A 22,108-nucleotide genomic window follows, 5' to 3' on the forward strand; every position below is an offset into this window, starting at 1 on the left:
TTCGGAGGCCCTCTAGTGGCCAAAGAGTTCACTGGGTTCCGATTTACTAATTTAAGAACACCCTGTAGGGTTTATTTTATTTATTTATTTTAAGTTTTTCTCCATAGGTTTGGCACATTTCTTGAAATTACATTCTCAAAATACCAATTTACAATTGGTGTCAACTGGATGGCATTCTTCGTTGCTCTAATCAAATTGCCAATGTCTTAGTACATGTCTCTATAGCAGGGGTGCTCAAGTTCGGTCCTCGAGAGCCCCTGTCCAGCCTGTTTTTCATGTTTCCCTCCTGCAGCACAGCTGAATCTAATGATTAGCTAATCAGCAAGCTTAGCAGAAGCCTGATAACGACCCTGATCATGAATCAGGTGTGTTAGTGGTGAGAAACATGGAGAACAGGCTGGTTAGGGGCTCTCAAGGACCGAACTTCAGCACCCCTGCTCTATAGCCTCAGTGGATATGTGCAAATGTACATTTAGCCTACAGTTAGCACAATGTGCTTACATTTAATACATTTCCCAAATTAATAGATTTTGCTGATTAAACTCTTATTAGTTGTTTTTCAGTCATGTCAGCAAGATTTCAGTAAAATGTGGATTTCCATTATGGCCATCTCATCAAGGCCTGGTTTAAAACCCATCCACGGATGCTCATGAAGCTACTGCCACCATACTCTCCTTTCCTCAATCCAGTTGAGTTTTTTCCCGCTTGGAGGTGGAGAGTGTATGAACATCGGGCTCAAGACCAGTTGACCCTACTTCAAGCAATGGATGCTGCATGCGAGTACATCATAGGGGATCAGTGTAGAGGATGGTTGAGACATTCACGCGTTTTTTTCCCTTGCCGCATTGCAAGGGAAAACACTTGATGCGACGTGGATGAAAACCTTCGGCCAAACAGAGAGCAGCGTATGGATGGCCAAGAGGGGGAAGGTGAGGAAAACTGCTCTTGTAAAATCCTTTTTCCACCTCAGTTTTATATATAGCCCAATTGTATTTTGTTAGCGGCACCTCTGCTGTTGTCACAAGACATCTAATCATTTTTACTTGCAGTGCTCACACAATGTCAAAGGGATGGTGCCTTGTGGGGGCACTGACTACTTGACATAGAAATTTTATTTTGACAAATAAGGGAAAGGAACTTGAAGCATGTGTGACCAGTTTTGGGATAGCTATGTGTTTTTGCTAATGAACTGGACAAATGAGCTTGCAGTTTTGAAATTGTTTTTTCAGTTAAAAAAAATATGACAAACCTAAGGAGAAAAACTAAAGTAAAACTACACTTCATTCTCAAAGCAAAGTTAAGAGAAAACACAGAGGCGTAATTTGACAAAGAAAAATGCTTCCATTTTTAATTCAAAACCATTAACTTAAAACACTGAAAAGAAAAAAACAATAAAAAAAACGTTTTACCACAGTCACACAGTCATGAATTTGTATCTTTCCAACATAGTGAACCAAGTTATGCTTTAGACTGCTGGAAAAATACACTCATAACATGATACTTCATATTAAGATGGGTAAGAATGGTAAACCAAGTATAGTTTAACTTTAAACCACAATGTCAAATGGTGTAAGGCAACAGCCCCCCCCAAGCAGAAAGAGAGAGCAGCTTGTACTGAATATTAACATTAAAGGTATGCCTTACAGATGCATATACACTGATTCGATTACTTTATATTGCAATATGCCCTACACACAAAATTAAGGTCAATGTATAAATATTCGTATGTATTCCACTTTATTCAGTGGCTGAATATTGTGGTATTAAAAAGTAGCTCATATTTTTAGTGACAACCTTTGGATGATTTTTGTCGTTAATAGTCTACTGCGGAAGGAAGATTTTTGACAAGCACACAATTTGTGGTCATGAGTCTTTCTGAGCATGACCACATGGAAACGTGATGTCAACAGGAAGTCTGGGACATGATAGAAAATTAGTACACATGACAGCGTGGAGAAAGAAAACAAAACGCCAATGTGGGCAATCTGATTATTGTTCTTAAACAGTGGACCATCAACGTGGAGTTTTTTGCACTTGGGTATTATGTAGACCTTTTTCCTCTTGTAGTTTTTTTCTGCAGCATTCTGCCCCCCTTACTTTCAACAGGTGGGATGTGACCCAAAGCAATGTCCTCAATCCACCTTGACAACGCCGCCGTACCACAGGAAGTTTCTCTGCATATTCTAGAAAGGCGAGAGCCACTTCATCTCTCGTGATTCATGTTGCACGTAACAAAACAATGTGCGTCACCGGAAGAATCCCTGAGGCGGTTTGGCCACATCTCTGCATGTTCTGAATGTTTTCAGCAGAGCAGGTTTAAATCGCTGAAGGGTGGAAGGATTGGGTGGTGCAGTTTTAAAGCATGGTAGTGGAGGCGAGGAGTGGAAGCTCTTAACTATTGGGGATGCTCTGCAGATAGGTGAGGATGTGCTGGATCTTCACCAGGCGCTCTTTCAGGCTGGTCATGGAGAGGACAGACAGCTGGTAGCGCGGGTCGATGGGCAGCACAGCCAGCAGCCACCAGCAGCACGCGGGACCATTGGGAGTCGCCTAGAATGCAGGAGACAGGAAATGATAGTTTAATCACTGACATACTCTGTCAATTAATCAACAAATCAATAACAGGGTTTTTGGCGTTTTTTTGTTGTTGTTGTTTTTAAAGAAGAATATGTGCTACAAGCATCCACTAGGCCAGCGGTAGCAATCCTGAACACAATCATAGCTGTACTTCACTGCAGTAACAAAAGCGTCAACCGTCTACAAAACCGACAAGGGGATTCTCTCCAAGGCACTTGGGACACAACAGTAGCTGTAGGATTAGATCTGAAGCATCCATAAAGCTCTTGAGCCAATACTGTCAAAAGGCTCCGCCCCTCAGGTCGTGGCGGGAGCCGAGTTGTAATCCTCTTTGGCGTAAGGAGGCGAGCGCACACACACAACAAGCTCATTGTGCCATTATGCACCTCTAAGGCTGCTAAATCCAAGCTAATGTAGGCTTTCCCAAACGGAAGCACACTTAACATTTGACTGTGTCAAACACACGTCTGAATGCCAGTTTTCTAAGACGCAGAGGTGGTTTGTCTATGACCTAGTTGTTATTTGCAGATATAAAGCTCAAGAGTGAAAAGTCTGGGAGACGGAGTAGTCATAGTTTGTCACGTTATGTCAGTCGTTCAGTCTGGGGTTGACCAAGCGCTGAAATTCCATGAGACAGTTCCTCTTGATTCCAGTCAGACAAAATAATTCAGTGCAAAGGACCAGTGGCGGTTTTTCATATTGGCGATATGGACAGTTGCCCACTGTGGCATTGTCATGTGACGGCCTCAAGTTAAATTATGACAAATAAATAGCACCCTCTACTGGACAAGATTCACACCAGTGCCATTTGTTTTGTTTAAAAAAATTTTTTAAAAAAAATCTAACCAAGTTTGGAGAATGCCCACAGCTGTTTCAAAGTAAAATGCAGATTATGAGCCTTTTAAAGGATCTCAAAAACCAAAAGGAGTACAAACGATACTATGAATATGCACATCTCATCTACTGTATATTTAGCAGCATTTTAATCAACCACCAATTTCCTAATAATATTTGCCTCACTTGTGATTACATCATGTATTGCTCTGTGAGGGAACTTGCTTTTCTGGACACTGCAGTGCATGAATGAAAACATTAGATTAAAAGGAGACATAAATTTTTTATAAAAAAAAAAAAGAGATCGTAGAAATGTACTAGATCTGCTGATGACATTGCGCTAGTATTTTGTATCCTTGTCTGGGCTGTTTGGCTGTAAGCGGTGGCTCCATTTTGGGAGACGTCATTCATGCCAGAACCATCGCTATAAAAGGACTAACATGCTGTCAGAGAAGCGGACTATTTGACATGGATTTTCCTGGACGAGACATTTAAAGATAACATTAGCAGTAAATCCCAAACATCAGATTTATTCGAGTCGTGGAGAGGAGAGCCATCATGAGGCATTTGATGACACAGTTCGATAAAAGTATGCATGTCGAAATAAATGTATCTAGAGGATATGTCTGTATGGATTCTCAATCATCCAAGTCAAGGTAATCAGCAGTCGAATCTTATCAACTGTGCTCTTCTTGGATGTTGAAGACATTTCACCTTTAATCCTAAAGTCTTCTTCAGTTCTAAATTTGAGGTGTGGAGAATCTGTAGTTTGGGGTTGAGAGATATTTTTGCCAATCCTGGAACTTTTCTGACATACCGCGTACAATGACGCAAGCAGGATTTGCCTCATATTTAGAAAACTATTGGTCTACACGCTGCAGCCATCCTGAATCGCTTTGCGCAACTTGCAAGAGTGAGGAAACGGCGCTATAGGGAACATTTTAGGAAGTAATACTAATACGTTTAGACGTGTTTAAAGTATATTGTCCATGTGTCTGAAACATATTCCCCGTGAGAGATCAATAAAAGAGCAAATTGAGAGTTGACGCACTGCATTTGTGTGAGGGTCCACCGTGCATTGAATGCAAGGCATTGATTGGTCATAACCTGCCAATGAACCAAGAGGCCATGAGGTGTACCTGGATATCAGCTTCCCTTTCAGGCATTGGTCCAAAGTGCTGAAGGATCTGGTTGTGAAAGCGGATCTTGAGGTTCTGAAACCAGTCACGGGCCTGATTGTATACAGCATCGTGGAGCTCTTGGAGGTTCTCGAGCTCTTCTCTGGCCTCCGCCTAAAACCCAATTATGATGAACACACCAGTGACTGTTAGATTCTCTCTAGTACCAAGTGAAAAAGTAGATTACATAATTAAAGTAGGGCAACGCCACATTTCAGAGCTCACTTCTTACCCGAGTGTCTTCCAAATGCTTAATGTCAGCAATACTATAACCGTCCTTCATCCCTCGCGCCAGGACTCTGAAGCGCTTCCCTCCAACGGTGTCCACCACGGATCTACCATCAGGCAGGAAGTGGACACTCCGGATGATGAGCATGCATCCATAGTCGACAAACCTGCCAGGGTGGATGCCACAGTTTTAATTGTTTAAAGATGCTTGGCATCATAACCTCTTATGCAACTTCAGACCAGAATGAATAAGATTAATTGTGTGCCAGTTCGTCCAGTTTTAAGGACTCCATAAACTGCGATGTGCACACAACACAAACATGATTTTGTATCTGCACGCTTACCCTTTCTCGGGGTCGTTAATACACATGCCGAACTGCCGCGTGCCCGTGTCCATGCAGCGGCGGATCATGAGGCGATAACGTGGCTCGAATACATGCAGCGGGCAAGGCACCGTGGGGTACGCCATGGTACACACAAAGATAGGCACGTTCTTTGTCAAGCTGCAACCGGGACAGAAGGACAGACGATTATTACGACCTTCCTCTGAAATGAACATTAGCAAAGATATAGCCAACTTACTCAGAAAGCTCTCTGGTCTCCTCCAAGTGAGTTGTGGACCTCTCCTCATACTCCTGACCAAAATACTGTTTGATCAGCACATCCAGCACGCTTGTCACAATGTATTTTCTACATGCTAGATACTGCCGAAGAGAGGTTTATGATTATTCACACAATTAAATACACACCTTCATAGAGAAAAAAGTAGTCGCCCTGTGGGTTCCCTTACCTCTTTTAGGTCCTCTTTGCACAGGGGACAACATGGCGAGTGGTCCAAACAGCGTTCCAGACAGCTTTTGCAAAAAGTGTGGCCGCATGGCGTCGTCACAGGCTCGTAAAATAACCTGGTTTGGACAAAAGCGGAGGCCAAGTCACACACCTCTTCAAAGGTTCATTTAAAGTTAGAGCTTTACTTTATCAGTACAAAATGTGTGATTGTATAAACAACATTGTTTATGCCAGAAATGATTCCTATTAGGGATGGGAGCGCCTATTTCAAATAATATTTTGTGATCATTTATATATTATTATATTGACTGTATATTTTATGTACAGATCATTTTCATTTAATTTCTCCATGAGTTGTTTTCCTTCAGTTCTTCATTCCCCTTAAAACGTTTTGTCACATGGTCAATCCCAGGGACTAATGCTATAATTATAATGTCATTTTCATATTGATTGTGAAGAGTGTAAACATAAGCTCACCTCATGCAGAGAGAGCACTCAAAGTCATTGGCGTCAAGGAGATCCTCCGGAACACGTTTGTAGGTTTTAGCTTTGGCTGCTGTTTTTTTGGAGTTTTGCACACCTTGCAAAGCAAACAGCGAACATCACGTTACTCAAGCTCTATGATTCGTGTACTTGGTAGTGAAAACAGTTGGCAAGAAAAACGCTGCACAATACCTTGTTTTTTATACTCGCTACTTCCACTGGCCACAATGCAAGGCTCGATGTCAGAAACAGACAGCTTCCTCTTCAGCAGACTCGCCGCCTTCTGGTCCCCAAGCTGAGGGGCGGAGCAGACCCTCTTCAGACCCTGCTCGCCGTCGTCGGGGCTGTGACATCGCAGGGAATGGGCTCTACTCAGACCGGGACGCTTAAGGCTCTCCCAGCGTTTCTGTGGCACACAAAGGTAACAATTCAAATGAATACATGTGATATGAATGAAAGCAGTGCAATATGGATCAAACGCTTCGTATGGACGACTTATCTGACCTCCTGCTTGTCTGTTCGCTGGTGTTCTGACACAGCGCGGACCTGGTGTTGGCTTTGTCTCTGGACCGGAATATGAGACCTGACTTGAGGGTCAGCCACAAGGGTTTTACTTCGTAAGTGGGGCGACGTGTTCTGCGCCGTTTCCCTCAGGCCCACCTTGACGTTGTCGTTAGCCGAAGAGAGCAGGTCACACAGAATCTGTTAAAAACAGCAACAAATAGCCTGTCAATGATGTAGGCCTGGAAAGCTGCAGAAATCCTGAATATTTTTCTTGAGTTGCATCTCGATAAGGGAAGCTTCCGACTATCACCTGGCAAGATATTGACTAGAAATAGCGTGAACTGAAATATCATCTCTGTCTAATTCAAAGCTTGTATGTCGCATGGGGAAAAAAACTACCTAATAAAAACACAACACAAATGGCTGTTATAGTTTTTCACAGTTCGTAACACACGTTTCTCAAAACACTAATGCATTCCTTTAAATTGTACACACAAACCTGGAAACCTCACATGCACACAATGCTAGAGCCTTTTCAAGATGACTCTTTGCCATCAAATCTTACCTGTTCACAAAATGCAACTCGTGTTCTCATTTGGCACACAGCCACATTCTTGAATGACACAACACATACCAGTCAATTGATACACAAAGCTCAGCATTTGCTGCGCACTGTCAAGCATTCACACCACACTGAAGTGCAAAATTGAGAACCCAACTGTAAAAATGCAACGCACAATGTGAATGGCAATGTCTCATGAGAATTATCGATTTTTTCCTTTTAGAAAATGGGTGTTGGCCCACTTCGTTAAGCATGAAATATCACGCATGCAACAATTCATTGCTTTATTGACAGTGTTTCAGTTCACAGGCATTTCTAATGAAAATGCATGTAAAAACAAAAAACTAAAAAGAACAGGAAAAAAAAAAGTTTGCCTCAAACACCCCCAGAGGAGGAATTACATCACATCACGTTTTCTGTTTCTATCTGGCCAGAGGGCCTCATCCACATCACAGAGGATGGTCTCTCTGGTTAAGTTCACTTTGACCTGTAAAAACAATGTCTGTAACTTTAACAAAGTATTAGTTAAGACTTGACATTAACACTTTTCTGAAATCATTAGTAAAAACTTCAGCTATTTGCTGTGGTTGATAAACTCGCTAATCCCCCAAATTAAGCAACACCAGAACTCCTTTCAATAGATAAATGCAATGAATTTGCTTACTATTTTTGTGAAAAGGTACAATCCATCAGATCACAAACTAACAAAATCGCAAAATGATGCAACACTTAAAATCAATTACAGTACATGTCAGAATTTGACACAGTGGATCAAAAAACAATAACGGATTTGCTTCTGCAGATGAAACCATTACCTAGCTGTCTTGGCCCAATACCATCTGACTTTTTCAAATATATTGTGTAATCTGTCCTAAATGAGTTACAGCAAATAATCAACTGCTCATTTTGTTTCCGGAACTCATTCTCTGTGAACTTCTGGGATTTTTGCTCACTGTTTGCATGATCAGCCACCACGGGATGAGATTTTGAATGGAGCACCAAACCCGCCCATGCTTGTTTAGAGGTCGCCAAATACTTACTTTCCAGCATAATTAACAAATACATTCTTTAAAAATCCTTTAAAAAAATTCTAGGATTTCCCCCACCTCATAAACTGTCTCTCGCAGTTGAAGTGTACATATGACAAAAATTACAGAACTGTAATCTTAAGTGGGAGAACTTGACTGACTACATACTTTTTTGCCCCATTGTATATACAGCACTTTGCATGTAGCTGTGGTTGGCTTTAATGTGCTCTATTAAAAAAGTTGATGAGTTGAGGTGAGTTCAATCAATACTCGCGTCTTATGAAGAATGAGTTATTACGAGCTCGAAGTCACTTTTCTTTCACGTTCCAGCTTGTAAGATGAAAACATGTTTCTACAGCACTCGCTATGCCATCAAAGTGCTTCATTGTTATTTTAAATGATCATAATAAATAGTTAGAAAATATATTAATCTAAAAAGGTGGCAAAATTGTTTGTAACAAATACAAAAATAAGAAAAATGTTTTCATTATCATTGCACACATACACTTTGATATTAACGGCGCAGCATAATGGAATTTACATAACACACAGAGTATTACAAAAATGATGCAACAGTGGCAGCCTCCTATCAAAACAACATCGTGAGCAGATAAAGGTGCAGTGAAAATGCAGATTGAATTGTACACAATGAGACAACTGTGTGCCTCTTGCATAACTTCGACAGTGCTGGTTGTGTTGAGTAACGCCAATGAAGTCACAAGACCTGACCTTTTTTTCTTTTTTACAAGTATAAGTACGGTGATACAGTTCGTGGGACAATCAAACTTGTCATTTGTTTATCATGGTTTAGTTCTCAAGTTAAGTAAATTTAGTACTATATAACTACTGTTTCCTGTCTATTTTATAATGTTGCCCGTTTACTGCTATTTTGTTTCTGCATTCTTATTGGGGGTGTTTTACCACAACAGCTTTACTTTTTGACCTACAATAATGGGACTGACATCTGGCGTCAATATCAAGAGGAGGAGTGAATGCCACACCTTTGTTTTTTGTTTTTTAAATTTGTGACTGGGCTGCCCGAGAATCTTGATATCTCTAGGTCACCTTGTAGGCGACACCCAGGCTTCTCCTAAAATACACTTGCATGGCATGTTTCTCTTGCAATGCATGTTCAAATATGCAGCTGAAAAATCGATCATTTCTACTTTTGTTGTTGTAATAATACAAGTTTTTTTTTTAAGTGCATTGGTGGCTGCAGCAGGCAGACAACGATCGAAGAAAGTGCAGAAAGGCCCTCCACTGAGGTCTGCGGAAGAATGAGCCACATGAGCTATATATATAATATATATATATATATATATATATATAATATATATATATATAATATATAATATATATATATATATATATATATATATATATAATATATATATATATATATATATATATAATATATATATATATATATATATATATATATATATATATATATATATATATATATATATATATATATATATATATATATATATATATATGGGATGGACCAGAGGCTGGAAGGCTGGAAGGTGACTTAAAAGTGGCAATGATCAATGTGTCTTCCAATTCGCATTAATTATCTCTTAATGATAAATAAATAAATAAAATCGGGTGTCTATTATCATACCCTTAAGACCTTCATGACAATTCAATATGGAGGCCCAGGTTTTGGTGCGACACCCCTGGTGATTCCATAAGATGTAGACGTACCTAATCTAGTCACCTTGACTACTGTACGTCGGCAAAAGTCAATTCAATAAATACACAACAGAAACAACTTCACATATTGATTGACATGCTGATAATATCGCACTATTATTTTTCAGTTAGCTCACCTTTTCTACTTGTCTCTTTGCGCAGGAGAAGTCTTTGTCCACAGCAAGGCAGTTGAGGAAGACTTGGAGAGACTCCTCCACTTCGCCCATCTCGTGAAGCACCATGGCTTTCCTAAACAAAGCCTAAAAGGACATAACATCACACTTGTTACAAATTATTATCGCTGAATTTAAAGCTTGCAAGAAACGACTGTGTTTGAAAATCTGACTATATATTGCCCCAAAATATTGATTTGAAACCATGCGTTATGCAACACGCTTTAATTATCCGACCCTTATTTTTACCTGCTCAAGTTGTAAGCTATTTACTATATTAGAGCAGCTGCTTGCTGGTACAATATCTATGACTAGTCGACTTGCAAAATAATCATTTGCTGCAGCCCTAGTATTAAAAGATGTTTTTCTTTGACTGAACAACAGCAGAGTGACCTACCTCAGCAGAACAGCTAGATGCAAGACAAAACTCAATGTCCTCCAAAGCCAGATCAAACTCCTTTAGGGACTTATATGCTTCTGCTCTTGAGAGTCGCACCTCCTCTGTTGTTTCGGGCTCTTCAAAGACCATGGAGAAAGAAGAAAAAGACAGGTGAAATTATCTGAATTTGTAACCTTCCGATATTCAAGCTCAACAAGAAACATGGAGCAGCTGTCACTGTTAGGGATGGACCGAGGTGGAGCCGATTATCTGCGCCGATATTCACCATTTTGACGAATATCGATTATCTGCGCCGATATTCACCATTTTGACGAATATCGGCATCGGCCATTTTGAAGAAATATACGGCCGATAATAGATTTTAAAAAGTGTTAACTTCAGGGAACTAATACTTTAAATTTTCGGAAATGCTGCTGACCCTGGGAACTCTCTGGACCTTCTGTTTTTGTTTTAAATTAAGATAACATTTTAATACTGCAGATATTTTTTAAATTTTGGAAAATTGCATTTACTGTTAAAAAAAACAAAAAAACAATATGGAGCTATATTTACTTAAGTTTTTATTTAACTTTTGAAGACATGCTACTGCCCCTGGGAGATCCCTCAACTCTGTCCATTGACTAAGATTTTTTTTTAACTCCAATATTTTACAAAACCTAAAAGTTTACCAATAAACATATGATTAAAAATTCAAAAATATCGGCGCCAAATATTGTTTATCAGCATCCTTGACTACTAATAATCCGTATCGGTCCTGAAAAAAACATATCCTATCTCTAGTTGGTCGATTATTGCCCTTTAAACATCTGCCAAAACAATCGGCCTATTGGGCCAAATAGCCGATTATTTTCCCCTTAAAACGTTATAATCAAAGAAAACCGAAGTTTCCAACGCTGTGAAAGTACCCTGAACCTGGGGGGGTTGACTCTTATGCATTCAATTTATTTTATTTTTTTTATAATTGGCCGATTGATCTGTATTTTTTGTGTGCCAAAAATCAGTATTGGCATCGGCCTAAAAAAATGCATATCGGTCAGGCCCATACGAAAAGGCTACAGGATTTAAAGTCACCGAACTAAAAAAGAACTGGTTATTTGTGGGATTGGAGCAGGGGTAGAGACATATATGATGTATATATGGCTAAATTGGGATGCATGGATGTTTAGGAACAAATGCATGCACGTGGTCATTTGGCTGGGGGGCAGTGGCATTTGACATTAATAGGGAATGATCAAGATTAATGATGTGTGCAACTCAAGCCGGACTATTTGCATGATGTCATTTACTGCTGGTCGAACAACATTTACCCCATTGACTAACTGAAGAATCACCTATCTGCAGTTATGCAGGGCAAGAACAACGGCAATGGCTGACGTACTTTGCCCTTAACATTAGTAAACTTATTTCCAAATGAATTCCCTCAAAATGCATACCTGCTACTGCTGCAGGAGTACAGTAGCCACCCCCCCCCCCCCCCTTTCATAATATCATCTTCTTACCAAACCTAAGAGGTCTAATTATGAGTCACGACTGATGCATACAACCATTTTCAATGTCTGAAAGCAGCGATTGGTCGCACTGAAGCACATATAACCAGTAAGCCCAACCCAGCGCAAGTTACAAAACCTGCAATGTGTGTCACGACCTGACTTACACAAGCTGACCCCGACGCGCATGCGCTGAGTGAACATTTCGTAAAGTCTGCTCCACAGCTCGTCGCGGGTAGTAAATCTGGTCGCTATGGTAACTGCAGTTTAACAAGCGGAGAAACGAGTTTTGGTTTGAAGCGATACCTTCGCGTATGCTATCACCCGTGTAACGTGAATGTGGGGCACATGTGCCACATTCAACATGGCGGACGCGCTCACGTATCCCGGCAACCGGCCGTCTTTGTAAATCTCACGTCCACTGCACCCAGGAAACATATTACCACATATCCGCTATCGACATGACTGGTTGAAATAGCGTCCAACAACTCACCTGCTTGGATCATATCGCTCGCTTGTTTCACGGCGTCGAGGCAGCGTTTACGCCGACACAGTTCGTCCAGTTCGCTTAGTCTTTTACGACATTTCACATCGCTGGGGAACCATTTGGATAAGAGTCCGCACAAAATCACGTTGGGCTTGTCTTCGAGTCTCGCCGCTTCGTGGCACACCGTGCACCTGGAGAGCAGCCCTCCTTGCAAACACCTTCTACAGAATGAGTGTCCACACAGCAACGTCACGGGTTCCCCTAAAAAGTGATGACAACTGGGGCAGTCGAACACTTTATCCCAGCGGCTATCCTGCTCCTCTGAGTCCCACTTCGATTGCGAGTCCGAGCCGCAGGCAGCCTTTTCCTTTAGGTTCCGCACGATACGGTCCACAAAAGTACTTAGCTGTTCGGGTCTCATTGGCCCGTAGCGCAAGGCCACCGAGAACCAGTAAATGGCTTCTTTAAGGGAGTTTTCCGAGGCTAAAGCGTTGGCTTTTAGCAAGATGAGCTCATGATGGTCCTCCTCCTCCTGCTTGGGAACATCGTCCTTTTCTGCGCCTATAAAGAAAGCGTTCCTCTCCTCCGACGCTTCCTTAGCTGGTTTGTGGAGCGACATGTTGAATTAAATAAATGATTAGGAGTAATTGACGGTTCTTCTGTTAACATGACTATTCATCTCTCCTCTAGCGAGTAGTCCAACGACTTTCACCGTTGACACTCGTTCGTTACATAAAAAATAACGTCACGTGAGCACACGCTGACCCGTGATTGGCCGGCGCGGTTGGGTTATAAAACCTTGCCTGACTCAAGTTTCATAACTGCGGAAAGGACGTGGAGGAATTATTGTTTGGACTCGACGTTCCTTCACACTGAATTAATGATTTAAGAGAGGGAACAAGTCAGTGATGCACTTTATATTATAGGATGCAATCCTGTTGCTTTTCAAAGAAGGCTTGTGATGTGTTGTACAACGAGCAAAGTTTAAAAAACACACGCACACACAGGCGCGTGCACGGCGTTTAGCCTACTTACTACTGTTTAGCCTACTTGTGTTAAAAGAAAAGAAAAGCGGAAAAAAGCATTCTAAAATAATAAGTGCTGATCCAAGCATTTTACTTAAATAAATCTTTTTTTTTTTAAACAGACTACAACATAAAAGTAAAAAGTAATTTCTGTTAAAATAAATACATAATCTGCACATATAGTTTCCCTAAACTTGCACAATGCTTGTAATAATATATATTTTTTAAAGCTATAAAAAAAAAAATGGACATATGCTATCAGACATACTCCGGCAGCTTTGCTAATGCTTTAAACTGACTAACATCCATCCAAAAGATGCTAAATTGGCAAATAATGGCAAATAAAATAGTCCACTAATGTGTTGTTGTTGTTGTTGTTTTTCCCAGATTAGTCTAATCGAAGATTTCAAAGCCACAGCACGGGGGCCATTTGCGGCCTACTATTCATTTTCATCGGCCTGCAGCATAAAGAAATGACATGGACATGGACTGGAAGGCTAATTTAAAAAAAAAAAGGTTCAAGATGCAGGTCAGAGTTGGTGGTGTCAAAAATGGGTGCCACTACTATTAATAAATTGGTTGATATACTATAGAGCTTGTTATGCAAAGTTGCAAATATATAATTTGTATAATTATTAAGACTAAAATAACACAATTCCATCAGTTCCATCTCACCCCAACTGGTAGAAATTCTAGATGTAATGTACTTGGGAAAGGCCTTGAAACATTTACAAGACTACCAAAATGCAATTCCTCGTTAGTATAGTGGACAGTATCTCCGCCTGTCACGCGGAAGACCGGGGTTCGATTCCCCGACGGGGAGATGAAACTTTTTCTTTCGCTATCAATTCCATCTCAACTCAACTGGTAGAAATTCTACAAGTATATACTGTACTAGCGAAAAGCCTTGAAACATTTACAGGACCACACCACTGCAATTCCTCATTAGTATAGTGGGCAGTGTCTCCGCCTGTCACGCGGAAGACCGGAGTTTGATTCCCCGACGGGGAGATGAAACTTTTTCTTTCGCTATCAATTCCATCTCAACTCAACTGGTAGAAATTCTACAAGTATATACTGTACTAGCGAAAAGCCTTGAAACCTTTACAGGACCACACCACTGCAATTCCTCGTTAGTATAGTGGACAGTATCTCCGCCTGTCACGCGGAAGACCGGGGTTCGATTCCCCGACGGGGAGATGAAACTTTTTCTTTCGCTATCAATTCCATCTCAACTCAACTGGTAGAAATTCTACAAGTATATACTGTACTTGGGAAAAGCCTTGAAACCTTTACAGGACCACACCACTGCAATTCCTCGTTAGTATAGTGGACAGTATCTCCGCCTGTCACGCGGAAGACCGGGGTTCGATTCCCCGACGGGGAGATGAAACTTTTTCTTTCGCTATCAATTCCATCTCAACTCAACTGGTAGAAATTCTACAAGTATATACTGTACTAGCGAAAAGCCTTGAAACATTTACAGGACAACACTATTGCAATTCCTCGTTAGTATAGTGGACAGTATCTCCGCCTGTCACGCGGAAGACCGGGGTTCGATTCCCCGACGGGGAGATGAAACTTTTTCTTTCGCTATCAATTCCATCTCAACTCAACTGGTAGAAATTCTACAAGTATATACTGTACTAGCGAAAAGCCTTGAAACCTTTACAGGACCACACCACTGCAATTCCTCGTTAGTATAGTGGACAGTATCTCCGCCTGTCACGCGGAAGACCGGGGTTCGATTCCCCGACGGGGAGATGAAACTTTTTCTTTCGCTATCAATTCCATCTCAACTCAACTGGTAGAAATTCTACAAGTATATACTGTACTTGGGAAAAGCCTTGAAACCTTTACAGGACCACACCACTGCAATTCCTCGTTAGTATAGTGGACAGTATCTCCGCCTGTCACGCGGAAGACCGGAGTTCGATTCCCCGACGGGGAGATGAAACTCTTTCTTTCGCTATCAATTCCATCTCACCTTAACTGGTAGAAATTCTAGTATATAATGTACTTGGGAAAAGCCTTAAAACATTTACAAGACAATTACAATTACAAAAAATAAATAAATAATATCTTTCAATTTTTGCATTGTACTTGGGAAAAGCCTTGAAAACTTTACAGGACCACCTATTGCAATTCCTCGTTAGTATAGTGGACAGTATCTCCGCCTGTCACGCGGAAGACCGGAGTTCGATTCCCCGACGGGGAGATGAAACTCTTTCTTTCGCTATCAATTCCATCTCACCTCAACTGGTAGAAATTCTAGTATATAATGTACTTGGGAAAAGCCTTAAAACAATTACAATTACAAAAAATAAATAAATAATATCTTTCAATTTTTGCATTGTACTTGGGAAAAGCCTTGAAAACTTTACAGGACCACCTATTGCAATTCCTCGTTAGTATAGTGGACAGTATCTCCGCCTGTCACGCGGAAGACCGGAGTTCGATTCCCCGACGGGGAGGCGAAGCATTTTGTTTTCGGTAGCTGTTTGCTTGATTGAATATAACATTACATGTCACGTGAGCACAAGCTGGCATTGATATCCAAACGTTGCTTAATTAACTTAAATGTAGCACAGGATGAAACACGCACATCACATATTTTGTACTACAATATTTAAAGGTTGTACAAAATAAATACATTGTGAAACTTTGTATATGTTGTTTATGGGTGATCTAAAAAACAAACAAACAAACAAACAAACAAACGAAACTTATGGTATTTCATGATAAATAATTTGTGAACCAATGATTCTGTGAGTGGGAGTTTTCTTTTAGGATATGAATACGCATTGGGCAGTATGTGATACAAGTGGTAACCGTTTTGTGTTTTGTTGTTCCAGTTGTGAAAATGATATCAAGGTTCTGAAACTGTAGTTGTCAAAGCGATTGACAAAAACTGTTAACGGGCTACACACACCTGTGGCAGGGCTATAGCACCCCCTAGCCCCAGTGGAGCGCCATCCTTGTGTTTCCTGGCTTTTGAGACAGGAATTCTCATCTCTGCATCCAAACGAAAATCTTCTTTTGCGATTGGCTATTTCAGGAAAGTGGCTGATTAATGATTGATTTAATGCTTCACACATTTATCTTTGTCAGCGAATGGCAAGCTTCACATAAGGAAAAAAAGTAATGCACATTTTGTTGTTGCTTTTGTTTTTCCATATAATGACTTTTTGCTCAAAATGTTGTGGGGTGTGAAACTAGACAATTCAACGGAGGCCCATTATCTTACATTTTTATCTACATTATATAAGCAATTGATAATGTCAGAAACTGCGGGGAGTTGAACAGGTGCCAAAGAATTTGCAACTTCTTCAAAAAAATAAGAAATAGTTTTTTTATACGTATTAAGTGACACAGTTATGTGAAGAAATAGCAAGTAGTTTTGACAGTAAAGAAGAAGACATTTTGACAGTTTCAAAAATGATCTGAGAAATGTACCAAAATGACTGCAAAAAAACCTATAATTTTTTAGGTATTATACGCAAAATCTGTTAAATGTTTATTTCCTCAAATGGAAATAACTATTAATAACTATATTTATTACAAAAGGTGGAACGTTAATTTTGTTGGTCGTGTGTTCCCGACTTCAATAACTAATGTGACACTGTGCCCTTTATTGTGGGCCATCGCCTTTAATTTTGCCATTTTAGTAGCGATGTCTTTGTGGGAGGTAAGTATGCGGGGTTTTTTTCCATTTACAAGTTATTTCAGTATTTTCAATACATTCCCGTGTCGTCTCGTAATTTGTGGATGGCGTATTTAATGGTCACTTTTGACGGGAGGATTTCGTTTTGTGCCGATTTTGTCAAGTAGTGCGAGTGAGACGTACAAGCCTACAAGAACAACCACGACCTGTTACGTGAGTACAATTTCAAAGATTAATTGATTTACATGGCACCAGCTTTATCAGACGATTCCAGTGATATAAGTATTATTTTTGTTTCACAAATATTACACTTTTTGTAGGGTAAATGCAACAAAGTCATAGCGGGTGTCATTTTAGGTGTGACCTTTATCCTTTAATCCCAATTTCAAACTTTCATAACTTTCCTAATTGTTATCCAATTTTAAAAATAACCAGTTATAATTGAAAGCTTGCTAAACACGGGAACAGATCACAATTTGAAAACTACAACCCTGTAATTATTTAAGTTTTGAACTCAAAGTAATTTGAAAGGCTCCTTTTAGTAGAGCAATATATCGTACACATATAAAGTCATGTAAATGTATTAAAATACAACATATAAGGCAATATAATACTTTTATTGCTGTACATCATTTTAATACTAGGTACTTAATAATAGGCATAGAAAAAACACCCCCGAAAAGTCAAAACTGAACAATTAAATCCAGAAGTTTCTGAAATACACAATTTTTTGTTTACTGAATTAATTAAGCTTTGCCAAGGGGCCATTAAAAACAAAACAAAACATCTATTTAATTACAAAGATGTAAAAAGCAGATACATGAAAATGCTAAATTTGAAAATAAGTAGAATCAATCTGATCAATCTTTTAACAGAAAATATTAAGTGTTCACATGTAAATAACTCATTCTGAATTACACCACAATATAACATTTAGGCCATATCACTTAGCCTTCAGCCGCCATTTGAAGCAATTAGTCTATGCCAGAAAAAAAGATAGTCGTGTTTTCATGTTTATTTAGCAAGCCTTGGTTCTTTATTGAACCAGAGGATTGTCTCACTCATGCAGCCTATTTATTCTCCTTTTATATTAATTAGCGTAATAAAGATTTTTAATGTTTGGATGGCATGATGTAATTTTCTGTCATGTTTGTAATTGTTATCATATGTTACTATAGTAACTATTATATTGATGAAGCGTGATTTGAAGAAAGTCATGAATCAAATTGAACAGAGCTTCTTGAACCACTTGCGATATTTTCTTACTCCTCTAGATGGCACTCTTGGTTTAAAGATAAAGGCTAGTGGAAATCGATTACATTTTCACTGCATCTTTAAACCAAGAGCACCATCTAGAGAAAGAAAAAATATTGCAAGTGGTTCATTTTCCCATCACTAATAATTGGTGCTCGCCCAGCCCTAGTTTTAGCAAATTAAAAATTTTAGCTGGAAGTGAAAGGTGAAAAGAAAAGCTAATCTCCCCGTCAGGGAATCGAACCTCAGAGTTTGACCCCGTTGGATACGATACAAAAAAAAAAGCTGTGACCTAAAATAAATACCTTTAAAAAAACTTTTTTGTGACACTTTGTTATTATTACTATTTATTTGTAATAGTAATACAGAACGAACAGAATTCTTACTGCTATTTAAAAAAAATCGTTAATCTATTTTTTTTTAAATAGGTGAGAATCGTAATTAATATTTTTTAGCAGTACAGTATTTAGTAACTTGTGGTTTGGGTGAATATGTACTTTCCAAAAGGCCACCAGAGAGCACTGTTGATCTTAAAAAATATGCTCAGCAAAAAACGTGGTGGATTAAAAAAAAATATATATATTGTTTGTTGGCCCAATTTTTAAAAAAATCTTTACATCTTAAAGATAAAACTTTAAATCTCAAAGATAAATCTTTAAAACGTTAATTTTGGCCTTGTATATTTTTACATTTTTCAGGGGAAAAAAAGGGGGGGGGAATAGGATTGAGCAGGGCATTTTAAAGATGGAACGGTTTGAGGTCTTTTTTGAGTTTATCGGTACGTGTCCATTCGGAGTTTCAGCAATTTAGAAATTTAAGATAGCTGCAAATGAACAGGGATTTAAAAAATAATAAAAATTTTACCTCCCCGTCGGGGAATCGAACCCCGGTCTTCCGCGTGACAGGCGGAGATACTGTCCACTATACTAACGAGGAATTGATGGTGTATCAACATTTATTTTTGTATAAATAAACATTACTGGGTCACTGCTTGTCGCTTCTTTGATATCTTTGATGAGCTTTGTATTCCCTCTTCAAAATCAGAGGAACACAGCTCTTCTTACTTAGTTCCAGTTATGCTGCCGTAATATATTAGATTGAGTGTCTCCATTCATTTGAATTGAATGAGCTAAACATTTGAATTTTGAATAGTCGGAACGACTAACCTAATCGATAACCCTAACCGAAACCCATACCTTTTGAGATGAGTGTGGAATTTTGTTGGTAAAAACTGTGCAATGCGTTGGTTAAAAAGGACAATGTGCATAATCAATAGAGCAAAAGGGCATCCATGTTTGTAGTGTGACTGTCTCACTTAGTTCCCTCCCTCCTCCTCTTTCCGTCCGTAACTGCTCACTCAACTACTTTGGGTGGGGTGTGGGGGATCACTGCCACCTGGCGGTCGGGAGGGACAAAATAGAAACAGTGGTTTCGCAGGCATTTAACTTGAATGAGGCGTCTCCCTTTTTAAAAAAAAAAACTCTTATCATAGCTTATCATTCCGTGTCCTGCTTCAAAATCCCTCAAGAAAGAAGAATAGGTGTATAACTGGTGTTTTGCTATCCAATGTCATCACATTATATACTTGTAGAATTTCTACCAGTTGGGGTGAGATGGAATTCATAGTGAAACAAAAAGTTTCATCTCCCCGTCGGGGAATCGAACCCCGGTCTTCCGCGTGACAGGCGGAGATACTGTCCACTATACTAACGAGGAATCGCAATGATGTAGTCTTGTAAATGTTTCAAGGCTTTTCCCAAGTACATTATATACTTCAAGAATTTCTACCAGTTGGGGTGAGATGGAATTGATAGCGAAAGAAAAAGTTTCATCTCCCCGTCGGGGAATCGAACTCTATTTCAAGGCTAATCCCAAGTAAAAAAAAATCAAAAAAATTTTGATTTCAAAGAATGATTTGGCCTCCCCGTCAGGGGACCGAAACCCGGTCTTCCACGTGACAGGGGATTTTCCCATGTAAAATGAAAAATTGGTTAAAAAAAGAAAAGAAAAAAAAGAAAAGAAAAATATTTGTATTTTATTTTATAACGGAAAAATAAGTTGAACTTCAATCTGTCTTGTATTTTATTTTATAACGTGTCAAACAAAGGATAATGAAATTGTTCACTTTTTGGGATAAAATGGGCTAAATACGAGTCTGCCAGTCACCCTACATATGTGTAATTTTAGTAACATTTTTGTGTCATTAGATATTTCTAATGCAAAATATGTGCCTTAGCGCTAAAAGTTGGGAAACACATAAATGTGACTGCTGATATGAGACAATTGCGACCACATACGTAGTTGCAAGTAAAAAAAAAAGCTGCACGACTGTATGCGTTGATTGTAGTTCAAATCCAATGATGACATACTGTACCTCACTAGTAGTGTTGCCACAACAGAAGTACAAGGACAGAACAAGTGACCCACAGCGTGTGTCAGATAGTTGGCACGCCATGTGGGATTCCTTCTACCCAGACACAGTTACTCAACTGTTAACGGTGGCAAAGAAGCCAGCGGGCAAACACTGCTCTCCTTACACAACGTGATGGAATGCTATGTACAGTATGATCATCTGCATGAACACATGCAGAAAATATGCAGACCTTAGAGTGGTCTCTGACTGTACACCATCTGTGAAAATATAGACTAATAGAAGTTAAATTAAACTGAAAGCCAAACTTCTCACACTTTGAAGATGTCTGATTGACGCTGACTTGTGATCTATGCTGTTGTCTTGTGTCACATATATTGATATTGTATCAAACGTCAACACTGACTTGGCATATTTTTAACATCTATGGTGAAATCCAAATCGTGCCAATTATACTTTGGATGTAAATTATGGCTGTACTAATTTTGGGGAAAAAATAATAATACAAAAATGATATATATATATATATATATATATATATATATATGTCAGGACTGGGGATTCATTTATAATGAACAAAATGGGCGGGAATTCATGTTCGAATTACTTTGCACTCAATTTGAAAAGAAAACTGTACTGTCACCAACGGCAAACATGAAATGCTAATGCCACCTAGTGGCATAAACATTACAACACAAATCAATGTTTCACACTCCCTTTTAATTTTATAGTACTGTATATCTTCCATCCATCCATTATCTGAACCGCTTATCCTCACAAGGGTCGCGGGTGTGCTGGAGCCCACCCAACTGTCTTCGGGCATTAGGCGGGGTACACCCTGAATTGGTTGCCAGCCAATCTCAGGGCACACAACCATTCACACACAATCCGATTTAGGGACAATTTAGAGTGGTCAATTAACCTACCATGCATGTTTTTTTCAGAAAGTGGGAGGAAACCGGAGTACCTGGAGTAAACCCACGCAGGCAAGGGGAGAACATGCAAACGCCACCCAGGAAGGCCAAAGCCCGGATTCGATCTCAGTCAGCCACTTAAATAACTTTATGAATTACTATCAAATTACTATCAATGAACTAAAAGATACAAGCATATTTATATTGAGTAAACATATTGGTCTACTTTTAATATAAACTTGAAAAATATTTTGTTTACAGATATAAAATGTGTGAATAATTGTGAGTTAATGAAAATAAATGAAGCAGAGGTTTTAGTTTTTTTTCTACAATTGCAGCCTTTGCAGTTTAAAATGTGGCTATAAGTGCTTGTTAAGCCTCAAATGGCGTACAGTAAATAACAATGCGGTTTAGACTAAGGTGCAAATGTCCGAGCAGAATTTCGAATGATG

At 39.3% G+C, this 22,108-nt stretch overlaps 1 protein-coding gene, 1 long non-coding RNA gene and 7 other non-coding genes across 9 annotated transcripts; 6 read left to right on the forward strand and 3 right to left on the reverse strand.

Annotated features, from left to right (window-relative positions):
* Nucleotides 1-1,321: 1,321 nt before the first annotated feature.
* lonrf1 (LON peptidase N-terminal domain and ring finger 1) lies at nt 1,322-13,160 on the reverse strand. The gene is made up of 12 exons (XM_086082838.1): nt 12,435-13,160; nt 10,452-10,570; nt 10,019-10,141; nt 6,594-6,791; nt 6,282-6,495; nt 6,084-6,186; nt 5,608-5,722; nt 5,400-5,521; nt 5,162-5,320; nt 4,822-4,984; nt 4,551-4,703; nt 1,322-2,550 (listed from the first exon to the last, which is right to left on the reverse strand). The coding sequence occupies exons 1-12, from the start codon at nt 13,045-13,047 to the stop codon at nt 2,392-2,394; spliced, it is 2,241 nt and encodes a 746-aa protein (XP_085938964.1). The 5' UTR covers nt 13,048-13,160; the 3' UTR covers nt 1,322-2,391.
* Nucleotides 13,161-14,204: 1,044 nt separating this feature from the next.
* Nucleotides 14,205-14,276, forward strand: trnad-guc (transfer RNA aspartic acid (anticodon GUC)). The gene has a single exon. It is a non-coding gene; the product is annotated as a tRNA-Asp (tRNA).
* Nucleotides 14,277-14,580: 304 nt separating this feature from the next.
* Nucleotides 14,581-14,652, forward strand: trnad-guc (transfer RNA aspartic acid (anticodon GUC)). Its single transcript has one exon. It is a non-coding gene; the product is annotated as a tRNA-Asp (tRNA).
* A 116-nt stretch (nt 14,653-14,768) lies between these two features.
* trnad-guc (transfer RNA aspartic acid (anticodon GUC)) lies at nt 14,769-14,840 on the forward strand. Its single transcript has one exon. It is a non-coding gene; the product is annotated as a tRNA-Asp (tRNA).
* Nucleotides 14,841-14,956: 116 nt separating this feature from the next.
* On the forward strand, nt 14,957-15,028 carry trnad-guc (transfer RNA aspartic acid (anticodon GUC)). The gene has a single exon. It is a non-coding gene; the product is annotated as a tRNA-Asp (tRNA).
* Nucleotides 15,029-15,144: 116 nt separating this feature from the next.
* Nucleotides 15,145-15,216, forward strand: trnad-guc (transfer RNA aspartic acid (anticodon GUC)). The gene has a single exon. It is a non-coding gene; the product is annotated as a tRNA-Asp (tRNA).
* A 1,939-nt stretch (nt 15,217-17,155) lies between these two features.
* LOC147169834 (uncharacterized) lies at nt 17,156-21,973 on the forward strand. Its single transcript, XR_015095787.1, has 2 exons — nt 17,156-17,330; nt 21,687-21,973. It is a non-coding gene; the product is annotated as an uncharacterized LOC147169834 (long non-coding RNA).
* On the reverse strand, nt 19,236-19,307 carry trnad-guc (transfer RNA aspartic acid (anticodon GUC)). The gene has a single exon. It is a non-coding gene; the product is annotated as a tRNA-Asp (tRNA).
* trnad-guc (transfer RNA aspartic acid (anticodon GUC)) lies at nt 20,016-20,087 on the reverse strand. Its single transcript has one exon. It is a non-coding gene; the product is annotated as a tRNA-Asp (tRNA).
* Nucleotides 21,974-22,108: the final 135 nt, after the last annotated feature.

This window comes from Leptonotus elevatus, chromosome 8, assembly GCF_054856555.1.
Source record: "Leptonotus elevatus isolate MCC_2025b chromosome 8, RoL_Lele_1.0, whole genome shotgun sequence".
Taxonomy (NCBI): Eukaryota; Metazoa; Chordata; class Actinopteri; order Syngnathiformes; family Syngnathidae; genus Leptonotus; species Leptonotus elevatus.